Below are 9,697 nucleotides of genomic sequence, written 5' to 3'. Positions count from 1 at the left end.
CCAGCAGCTCTGCGGTGCTGGGGGGAGCAGGCACAAGGCTCAGGCTCCCCGTCTCGAGTCCCTGGAGGCAGCAGCACAGATTTGATGCCCCATGTGTGTTTGGGGAGAGCCGGGCTGCTGCTGGGACCTGCTGGGCCCCGCTGCTTGCGGTGGGGGCACGAAGGAGAATTTTTCACTTGTTAAGAGTTCTTTATATGTTTCTTAAATAAAAATAAAAATAATTCTTTTGGAGCTGGTGCCTGGTGGAAGGGAAGGGAAGGGAAGGGAAGGGAAGGGAAGGGAAGGGAAGGGAAGGGAAGGGAAGGGAAGGGAAGGGAAGGGAAGGGAAGGGAAGGGTTTCCCGTGCCTCCTGCGCTCAGGGCCGGCCGGGGCGGCTCTCCCAGGGCTTTTTGGGCCGCGGCAGGCTGGAGGCCGTGGGGGTGTCCCCGGTGGGGGCTGCCCGTGGGCTGCGCACCCCCGGCGGGCTGCGGCCGCTGCGCACCAGCCGCAGGAGCTCGGCGAACGAGGAGGGGGCGGCCGGGGCCGGCGGCTCCGCGTCCTCCTCCCCCCCCGCGGGCTGCGGGGAGGGCGCGGTGGTGCGGGCCGGCTCCATGGCGCTGCCCGGGGCCGTACCACGGCGGCGGGGCGGGGAGGGGGGGCGGGACCACGGCGGAGGCTGCCCCAGCCTCGCAGCCTCCTCCCCCGGGGGCTGGGAGGTGCGAGGGGCAGGTGGAGGTGGCGAGGGGTTGAGCCCTGCTGCTGCTGCTGGTCCTGCTGCTGGTCCTGCTGCTGGTTCTGCTCCTCCTGCTGCTGCTGTTGCTGCTGCTGGTCCTGTTATTGCTGCTATTGCTGCCATGGAGGTGCTCTGCATGCTGCTGGCCTCCACCCTGCTCCCGCTCCTGCCCCGTGAGTACCAGGGTGACAAGACACAAGGGTGGTGGGTCCTCCACCCATAGCACCGGGGCAGGATGGTGGTCATCCATGGCGAGGTGCGAAGGGCGAGGGGATCCCAGCGCTTAGCCATGGTCCCACCCCGCCTCCTCGCAGCCTCCGGAGCCTCCGTGCCCACGCTGGCGCCGCCGTTGACCATGGTGGTGGACGGGCAGCGCCGGCAGCTGGTGGTGTGCGTGGTGAGCGAGGTGCCGCCCGGCTCCAGCGACGCCGTCTGGATCTCCAGCGGCAACGGCAGCGCCCTGCAGTCCTTCTCCTACGGGGCCTCGCCGGAGGACGGCGGCACCGTCTGCGCCGTCTCCATCCTCCCCGAAAGCCCCCCGCAAGGTGGGCTGCTGGCTTGCCACGTGGGGCCCAACAGCACCGCTCCGGCACGCAGCTCCAGCCCCGTCCCCGTCACAGGTAGGGTGTCCCCGCTGCCCGGCTCGGTGGGAACGGAGCTGAATGAGGCTCCCGTGATGGTGGGGTGCAGGTGCGAGGCCCCGCGGGCAAACGTTGCCCTCGGTTTGGGGCGCAGGAAGGGGTTTGTGGCCGGCCCCGATGTGCACCTGCAGCCACCTCCCCAGCTGCTCCCCGTCCCGCAGGCAGAGGTGAGGAGGCAGAGCCGTGCCCCAGCACCGCGATCGGTGAGTGCCCGGCCCCGGTGGTGGCCCGAAAATTCACCGACAGGGAGGAAACCCCGCTGGGAGGCTGGAGGCTTGGGTGGGGATGGACTGGGGAGGGGGTGAGGGGGTGTTAAACTGGGTTCTGGTGGGAGTGGTGAACGTTTTGGGGTGGAGGCTGGGGTTGGAAGCTGGAGATGGAGGCCAGGGGTGGAGGCTGGAGATGAAGGCCTGGGATAGAGGCTTGGGGTTGGAAGCCAGGGATGGAGGTTGGGATTGGAAGCTGGAGATGGAGGTCTGAGATAGAGGCTGGTGTTGGAGGCTGGAGATGAAGGATTGGGGTGGAGGCTGGGGTTGGAAGCTGTAGATGGAGGTCTGGGATGGAGGCTGGGGTTGGAAGCCAGGGATGGAGGCTAGGGTTGGAGACTGGGGATGGAGGCTGGGATAGAGGCTGGGGTTGGACGCTGGGGTTGGAAGCTGGAGATGAAGGCTGGGGTTGGAGGCTGGATATGGAGGCCCAGGATAGAGGCTGGGGTTGAAGGCTGGAGGTGAAGGTTGGGGTTGGAAGCTGGAGATGGAGGCTGGAGATGAAGGCCTGGGACAGAGGCTGGGTTTGGAAACCAAGGATGGAGACCCAGGATAGAGGCTGGGGTTGAAATCCGTGGATGGAGGCAGGAGATGGATGCCATGTGAGACCCCAGGAAGCCCACAGCCCCTGGAGCCTGGAGGCCACCCTCCCAGCCTCGCCACACTTCTGGAGGCCGTGTGGGGACGGTGCGGCCCCCCGGCCTCCTGTGGGAGCTACGTTGACCTCCCCTCTTCCAGGGCCTCGTGCCTGCGGCTCCGCCGCCCTGCTGGCGGCCGCCCGCGTGGTGCTGCTGAAGGTGGCGCTCCTCGACGCCCTCCTCACCTCCGCCATCATGGCCCAGGGGTGAGTGCCTGGGGAGGGGGGGCAGCACCCTGCTGGGTCTGGGGGCGCCCCCAGGGGACGGGCAGCGAGGAGCCCCCCCGGTGCTGGAAGCACGGAGAGCCCCCTTCAAAGCTGGGGGGTTTGGGAGGAGAGCGGGGTCCCCGCTGCTGCGGGGGGGGGACCCCAAAATTTGGGGATGGGGAGGGAGGGTGTGTGTGGGGGGGAAGGTAAGGGCACTGCCCACACTTGGGGCCCCTCCATCCCGGGGGCAGGCGGTGGGCGGGGTTTGCCGTGGCGCGCGGGCTGGGATTGGCCGGGCGCGCCACGCAGCCCGCTCGGATTGGCCGTTGCCGTGGTTACCGGGGCGAGGCGCGGCCGGATGCGTGGCCCCGGAAGCGGAGCCATGGCGGCTGCGGCGGCGGCTGTGGCGGCCGAGGGCCCCGCCGTGCTCCTCCTCCTCCTCCTGCTGCTGGCGGCGGCGGGCGGCGACGACTCGGACTGGGTGCGGCTGCCCAGCAAGTGCGAGGGTGAGCGGGGCCGGGGGGGCTCCGAGGGCTGGGCGAGGGGGAGGCGCTGAGGAAATAAAGCGCTGCGGCCGCCTGACGGTGTCCGGAGGGAAAACGGGGGGTGGGGGGCGGTTGGGCCCTGCCGTCACACGGCCCCCTCAGGGGTGGGAGGCCTCGGTGCTGTGGGGAGGGGGTGGGATGCGCCGTGGGGCTGCTGTGGTACACGAGGAGCCTTCCTCCTCCTCCTCCTCATCCTCCTCCTCATCATCATCCTCAGAGATGAGGCCGTGGGTGGCTGCCAAGTGCGGTTCTGAAGGGTTCCCGCAGGTGGAACTCTGCCTCCCGGCCTCCCTAACGTTAGCACAGGGATTTGGGTCTGATTTGGGTCTTCCCCTCGCTTCAGAGGATCTCAGCACAACCAGCTGAGGTGCTGCTGTTTGTTTTTTTGGACACGGATGATGTTTGCTCTGCTCACATCTCCATCCAGCCCTTCTCCCAGCACTCACTCCCCAAGCAGTCCCGTCCCCAGGAGCGCTGAAAGCCTCCAACCCGCCTGTGCTTTCCGCCCCGCAGTGTGCAAGTACGTGGCGCTGGAGCTGAAATCTGCTTTTGAGGAGACCGGCAAGACCAAGGAGGTGATCGACACCAAGTATGGCTTCCTGGACGGGAAGGGCTCCGCCGTCAAGTACACGCAGTCGTAAGTGAGAGCAGGATAGGGGCTCCTGCTACGTTTGGTGCCTGTGGAGCCGGGGCCTTGCTGAGCCAGCAGGTGGGCTGCACGGGCCTAAAATGCACCAGGGCTTGGCAGCGTGGGAAGCACAGCATGGGGAATGTGTCTCCTGCTCCAGGAAGGCTCAGCCCCACACCCTGGCTGTTCCTGGGGAGCAGCACCGAGCCCTTCCCCTCCCTCCTGTCTGTGCAGGGACATCCGGCTCATCGAGGTGACGGAGAACATCTGCAAGAGGCTGCTGGATTACAACCTGCACAAAGAGAGGAGCGGCAGCAACAGATTTGCAAAGGTGGGGGCTACCCTTCAGTCCCTTGCCTCCCTGCATGCTACTGGGGCACTGAATTGTGGTTTGTTCTTTCTGTCCTCTGGGTCCCTAGCCAGCCATCTGCACGTGAGGCCTCAGAAATTGGGTGTGGGGGAGGAGATACACGCCCTGTGCCTGTCTGTACCCTGGGCAGCACTTTGGGGACAGAGCAGGAGCTGGGCAGGGAATGTTGCCTCACGGGGTGGCTCTCTTCCCCCGCAGGGCATGTCGGAAACCTTTGAGACCCTGCACAACCTGGTGCACAAGGGCGTCAAGGTGGTGATGGACATCCCCTACGAGCTGTGGAACGAGACCTCCGCCGAGGTGGCTGACCTCAAAAAGCAGGTACCTGCCCGCCGGGGGCAGCCCGCAGCGGCTCTGCAGGCTGGGGGAGGATCTGTGGGTGCTGGCAGGACCTGGCACCCTACTCGCACCCCCCGTGCTGGGATCTAGGCTCTCCTTTCTCTGCTAGTGCGACGTGCTGGTGGAGGAGTATGAAGACGTGATCGAGGACTGGTACAGGCACCACCAGACAGAGGATCTCTCCCAGTTTCTCTGTGCTGACCATGTGCTAAAAGGGAAGGATGCGAGTAAGTCTTGGCTGCTCCCAGGGGCGATGGGCACGTATGGGGCAGAGCGGGGTGGCCTGGTGAGGGTGTGGGGAGCCCCGCTCCTCCCTCAGGGCTTTGCTTCTCTCCCCAGGCTGCCTGGCAGAGAAATGGACCGGCAAGAAGGGCGACTTGGCGAGCTTGGGGGAGAAGCCGAGCAAGAAAAAGAGCAGGAAGAAGAAGAAGAAAACTGTGAAGGAGCAGAGTGAGGGCATCGAGAGCCTCCCTGATGCAGGGGCCACCCTGGAGGAGCACGGTGTCCAGGAGGAGGCCCCGCTCCCCCACAGCCCTGCTGACGAGCTGTAGGCAGGGGCTGGGAGCCCTGAGGCATGGTGCTCACCCCAAAAGTACTGAAGGGGAAGGGGTTCGCTCCACACTGTGGGGCCACGGCCCCCAGCCAGCCCTGGCATGGACTCACTGGCCCCTGTAGGCTCCAGCAAGCTGGGGCAGGGGGCAGTTGTGGCAGACTGAGAGGTACGGACTCCGATGTGCAGGATGAAATGAAACTTTATTAGGCGAGTGTGCTTCTTTATATTCTCTAGGTACAGAGGCCGGTCATTTTCCGGTACATGTATTAAAATACATAAGAAAATCAACAGCCATACTGTGAGTAGCTTCAGCAGGTGCATAACCCAGCTTCCCAACCCAAAACCACCAAAAAAATTGTTAATCCATCCCTGCTCACCATCCTGCCTGAGTTTATTGACCCCCTCCCTTCCTTTCTGGATGCTTTCATGAACGGACCTGGGTGTTCCTCCCCACGCGCAATCCCCGCGGATAAAGATCTCTGAGGGGAGTGCTAAGGGCACGTTGGTGGAGTGGAAGATGTTCGGGCTGGCACAGTTGCAGCAGGCTGTGCTATTTCTATATATTGATGGAGAGGAATTAATATTTTGTGCTATAGGTTGATTTTTACCAGTGTAATTAAAATCCAAGCAGCTGTCCATTTTGATGGAACCTAAAAGGACGGCGATGGCTGTTGTGATGATGGTCAGGCCCATCTCGGCCCTGTATCTCATTTCACCGAGCGGAATGTTGGAGTTTACAGCGATGGGAAGGGCGCTGTGCAGAGACCTTTTGTGCCCACATAATTTGTGCAGGTCCTGTGGAGCCAAAACCGCCTTACCCACGAACTTCAGTCAAGCATCGCGGCACCTGGGCATCTGTCATCCATCAGTCCCGTAACTGCCGTTGGGATCAGGATAATGGCAGTATCAGTGTTACTGTGACTCAGAGGATCCAGCATGGAAAGCAGCAGAAGCCTGCGTTAAAGGGTTAACCTGATGCTGTGGGGTGCCCACCTTCTGACGTGCATCTATCCTGTCTGTAAGTGCAGGATGTTGCAGAGTTTTTAAGACCCGTGGGCCATCTGCATGAGCATTTTCAACCACCAGCTGTTTCAACAAAACTTCCCGAGCTGCAGCATGATCTACATACCTGTAAAGGGCACCTACCAGCTGGCATATCCAGAAATTGCATACAAGACCCCTGCGGTCCTTGCTCTGTGGCGATAGAAGACTGTGCAGGCTTTCCAGCATCTCCACGTAACCGATCACCCTCTGGTCATCCTAGGTTTTTGACTGCTCGTTGGCCCACTAGCCGGCGCCATTGGCCAGGTCACACCGTGCATTGAGGGGCTGTTGGAAGTATTTGTGCTGTAGTCTGACAGTTGTGCAGCGCCAGGACGTGCATTTCAGACACTGACTGTAAAAAGCTCATAGTGTGTGGAGATTGTATGGTCATAGGAGCCTCCGCCTGTCCCCTAGCTGTCTGGGTAGGCTGTTGTAGGGTATTGGACATCAATCGCCATGCTGTGAGCAGTCCCACTGCTGTTCTATCACCTCATGTGGCTGAGTCCCGGAGTTTAACATGTATTTGGACCCAGGTCTTAGGCTTGTAGATTGAACTAGCCCTGATTGAATCAGTATTTTGGGGTCTTGGGCAGGTATAACTTTCCCATGTTTTGTTTTGTTTTGTTTTGTTTTTTCATTCTTTTTGCATTATGGTTAACACCATTTCCTGTGCCTGGGCTGTTTTGCTCCCCGTAGTCCTTGGCTGCTTACCTCTGTCCCACGGAAGGCGCTTAGCTGTGCACCAACCTGCTCCCATTCAGCGACCCAAGTTCACCAGGGGTGAGTGAAGTGCCCCGGGTGCCTTTTGGGGCGGATCGAGACGCACGGCCTCCGACGTGCTGCATCAAAATCAAGCTTCAAGGTTAAAATCAAGCAAGACAAGTGTGCTCCTTACACACCCTAGGCGCAGAGGCCGGTTAACTTCCCACTTGTGCCCGCAGGAGCTTTTCACGGTGCTTTCCACAGGACCTCGTGCGTGTCACGCACACCCTCAGCGCTGCTGTTTTCACGGCATTACTCCTCCTCCCTTACTCCTCCCTTACTCCTCCCTTACTCCTCCCTTACTCCTCCCTTACTCCTCCCTTCTCCAGTGCTTCTCCTGCCTCTTCCCACACTTTCCAGCCCCTCCGTTCCCCCCGGTTCCCCCCCCCGCCCTCTGCAGCCCCCCGCTTGGCTGCACCGCAGGCGTCGGCCCCGACCCCGCCACCCGCGGGCCGTGGCGCGCAGCCGGAGGAGCGGGCGGCGCGGATTGGCCGGGAGGGCAGGCGGGGGGCGTGGCGCGGGAAGGGGCGCGGCAGGCGATTGGCTGGCGGCGGGGGGAGTGCGGGGGGCGTGGCGAGGGAGTGGCGCGCCGGGAGGAGTGGCGCGCCCGGGATCGGGGGGAGTGGCGCGCAGGGAGCGGGGCCGAGGCCGGAGCGGGACCGGGGCCGGGACCGGGGCCGGGGCCGGGGCCGGAGCCGGAGCCGGATCCGGAGCGGGCGGCGGGATGGTGGACAGCGTGTACCGGACGCGGTCGCTGGGGGTGGCGGCGGAGGGGCTGCCGGACCAGTACGCGGACGGGCGGGCGGCCCGCGTGTGGCAGCTGTACATCGGGGACACGCGGAGCCGCACGGCCGAGTACCGCAGCTGGCTCCTGGCGCTGCTCCGCCAGCACCGCTGCCGCTCCGTGCTCGACGTGGCCTGCGGCACCGGGTGAGGCACCGCGCAGCAGTGAGCCCCCATCCCCCCCTTCCCTCCCCAAAGCCCTCCTCGGCGCCCCGCTGACAGCCGTGTCCCCAGGGTGGACTCCATCATGCTGCTGGAGGAGGGCTTCCAGGTGACCAGCGTGGACGCCAGCGACAAGATGCTCAAGTACGCGCTGAAGGAGCGCTGGGAGCGGCGCAAGGAGGAGCCCTTCGACCGATGGGGTGAGCTGGGGGAAGCTCGCAGGGAAAGGGTGGTGTTGGGGACGGGGGGGGGGGGAGCTGCCCTCACGCGTTCCCCTGCGCTGCAGTCATCGAGGAGGCCAACTGGCTCACGCTGGAGAAGGACCTGGAGAAGCCAGGGGACGGGTTCGATGCTGTCATCTGCCTGGGCAACTCCTTCGCGCACCTGCCTGACTTCAAAGGTGAGGCTGGAGGGGGTGGGAGGGCGCGGGGAGGGGTCACAAACCCACCTCTACCCCTACTCATAGCCCAGGAGGCTGAGAACTTTCCCTAACTCGTGGCACGAGTGGGTTAACCAAGGCGGTGGTGCTGCGTCGCCAGGGAACGTGCCCAGGTTCATGGCACGAGCGGGGCCACCAGGCCCCGGGGTGGCGGGGCTGCGTGCATCGGTGTCGCGTCCCTGGCAAGGCTGGAGGCACACCCAGACTCGTGCCACAAGTGGGGCTGTGGGTTCCCTGCGCTGCCCCGGCGAGGCTGAGAACGTGCCTGAGCTCATACCCTGGGTGGGGCTGCGGGTTCCCCGAGCTAAGAGCTGAGGGGGGGGTGCAAGGATTTGGGTATGGGTGAAATGAGGGGGGTGGCGGTGGTCCTGGGGGTACGAGGGCACAACCCCTGCCTGGGGACGCCGCGGTTCCCTCCGCAGGGGACCAGAGCGACCACAAGCTGGCCCTGAGGAACATCGCCAGCATGGTGCGGCCGGGGGGCGTCCTGGTCATCGACCACCGCAACTACGACCATATCCTGGCCACGGGCTGCGCACCACCCGGCAAGAACATCTACTACAAGGTGGGCGTCTGCCGGACCCTGCCCTACCCCGCGCCCCTCTGCACCTACCCCATTCCCCAGCCCCTTCCCCATGCCCCTCCTGTGCTCCCCAGAGCGACTTGACCAAGGACATCACCACCTCGGTGCTGCTGGTGAACAACAAGGCCCACATGGTGACCCTGGACTACACTGTGCAGGTCCCCCCGACGGAGGCGGGGGCCTCCCCGGAGCTGAGGTGAGAGGGGGGCACCACGGTGGTTCCTGGTGGGCACCGAGCCCCCCCCCGGCCTCACCACCGTTGCCTCCTCGCAGCAAATTTCGGCTCTCGTACTACCCGCACCGGCTGGAGGCCTTCACGGCGCTGCTGAAGGGTGCCTTCCAGGGGAAGTGCCAGCACAGCGTCCTGGGTGACTTCCAGCCCTACACGCCAGGCCAGGCCCACATCCCCTGCTACTTCATCCACGTCGTGAAGAAGACGGCGTGAGGGGGCTACCAAGATGGGACTGTGGCGGTGGAGAGCTCCGAGCGGCTCTGGGGACACGCAGGGGGCTGGGGACATCGCCGCGAGCTGCCTGGGAGCCCCCTCCTGTTAATTAAGAGCACCTGTGAGAGCTACTGGAGCCTGTGGTCCGTGTGTCCGTGTATGGGGGATCTGGGTACCCAGGGCAAGGACTGCCAGACCTTAGGGGGAGCAGGGGGTAGCACAGGTACAGCCTCACCCCCCTCTCTCTGCTCCTTGCTGCTGCCAGTCACCAAGTGGCCAGGGTGGGCTGGCTCCTGGGTGGCTGCATGTCCCCACCACACCTCCAACCCCCTTTTCCTGACACTGCTCTCCTTGGTACGGCTGCAGCCCCCTCCTCATTCGCCCTGGGGAAGAGGTGGTGGCCACATCCAGCAGCACGGTGTGGTCATGGCCAGCTCTGCCTGAACACGCTCAGGAGCCAGAGCAGCAGTGCTCGAGGCACTCAGCTGGCGGTCACGCACCAAGTGCCTGGACCAGGATAAGGTCCTCACCAGCCGCACGTGGCACAGGGACACCGCTGGCAGCAGTCCTGGTGTGGGCAG

At 64.0% G+C, this 9,697-nt stretch overlaps 3 protein-coding genes across 5 annotated transcripts; all 3 read left to right on the top strand.

Moving 5' to 3' along the window:
- The first annotated feature begins 728 nt into the window (after positions 1–728).
- PTCRA (pre T cell antigen receptor alpha) lies at positions 729–2,506 on the top strand. 3 transcript variants are annotated; one of them, XM_082757740.1, is made up of 4 exons: positions 729–885; positions 1,027–1,332; positions 1,515–1,556; positions 2,358–2,506. In XM_082757740.1, the coding sequence occupies exons 1-4, from the start codon at positions 834–836 to the stop codon at positions 2,465–2,467; spliced, it is 510 nt and encodes a 169-aa protein (XP_082613866.1). In that variant the 5' UTR covers positions 729–833; the 3' UTR covers positions 2,468–2,506. The 3 variants fall into 3 exon arrangements, with proteins under 3 accessions (XP_082613866.1, XP_082613865.1, XP_082613867.1); XM_082757739.1 differs by having other exon boundaries at positions 764–1,332; XM_082757741.1 differs by having other exon boundaries at positions 764–1,332; positions 1,448–1,556; positions 2,358–2,462.
- Positions 2,507–2,716: 210 nt separating this feature from the next.
- Positions 2,717–7,181, top strand: CNPY3 (canopy FGF signaling regulator 3). The gene is made up of 6 exons (XM_082758254.1): positions 2,717–2,969; positions 3,522–3,645; positions 3,871–3,967; positions 4,205–4,327; positions 4,455–4,572; positions 4,685–7,181. The coding sequence occupies exons 1-6, from the start codon at positions 2,822–2,824 to the stop codon at positions 4,894–4,896; spliced, it is 822 nt and encodes a 273-aa protein (XP_082614380.1). The 5' UTR covers positions 2,717–2,821; the 3' UTR covers positions 4,897–7,181.
- Positions 7,182–7,365: 184 nt separating this feature from the next.
- Positions 7,366–9,252, top strand: GNMT (glycine N-methyltransferase). Its single transcript, XM_082758253.1, has 6 exons — positions 7,366–7,634; positions 7,722–7,849; positions 7,936–8,049; positions 8,511–8,653; positions 8,746–8,867; positions 8,945–9,252. Exons 1-6 carry the CDS (start codon positions 7,429–7,431, stop codon positions 9,114–9,116), a joined length of 885 nt encoding a protein of 294 aa, XP_082614379.1. The 5' UTR covers positions 7,366–7,428; the 3' UTR covers positions 9,117–9,252.
- Positions 9,253–9,697: the final 445 nt, after the last annotated feature.

This window comes from Aythya marila (genome assembly GCF_965140915.1).
Source record: "Aythya marila genome assembly, chromosome: 3".
In the NCBI taxonomy this organism is placed as follows: Eukaryota; Metazoa; Chordata; class Aves; order Anseriformes; family Anatidae; genus Aythya; species Aythya marila.
Note: the sequence above shows the minus strand (reverse complement) of the source record. Positions and strands in the feature narration are given on the sequence as shown.

Coding starts and splice junctions, on each gene's coding strand:
- GNMT (XM_082758253.1), top strand. CDS start 7,429: ATGGTGGACAGCGTGTACCGGACGCGGTCGCTGGGGGTGGCGGCGGAG. Junction 7,850..7,935: donor GGAGCCCTTCGACCGATGGG/GTGAGCTGGGGG, acceptor CCTGCGCTGCAG/TCATCGAGGAGGCCAACTGG. Junction 8,868..8,944: donor GGGGCCTCCCCGGAGCTGAG/GTGAGAGGGGGG, acceptor GCCTCCTCGCAG/CAAATTTCGGCTCTCGTACT.
- PTCRA (XM_082757739.1), top strand. CDS start 948: ATGGTGGTCATCCATGGCGAGGTGCGAAGGGCGAGGGGATCCCAGCGC. Junction 1,333..1,514: donor CAGCCCCGTCCCCGTCACAG/GTAGGGTGTCCC, acceptor CCCGTCCCGCAG/GCAGAGGTGAGGAGGCAGAG. Junction 1,557..2,357: donor GTGCCCCAGCACCGCGATCG/GTGAGTGCCCGG, acceptor CCCCTCTTCCAG/GGCCTCGTGCCTGCGGCTCC.
- CNPY3 (XM_082758254.1), top strand. CDS start 2,822: ATGCGTGGCCCCGGAAGCGGAGCCATGGCGGCTGCGGCGGCGGCTGTG. Junction 3,968..4,204: donor GCAGCAACAGATTTGCAAAG/GTGGGGGCTACC, acceptor CTTCCCCCGCAG/GGCATGTCGGAAACCTTTGA. Junction 4,328..4,454: donor TGGCTGACCTCAAAAAGCAG/GTACCTGCCCGC, acceptor TTTCTCTGCTAG/TGCGACGTGCTGGTGGAGGA.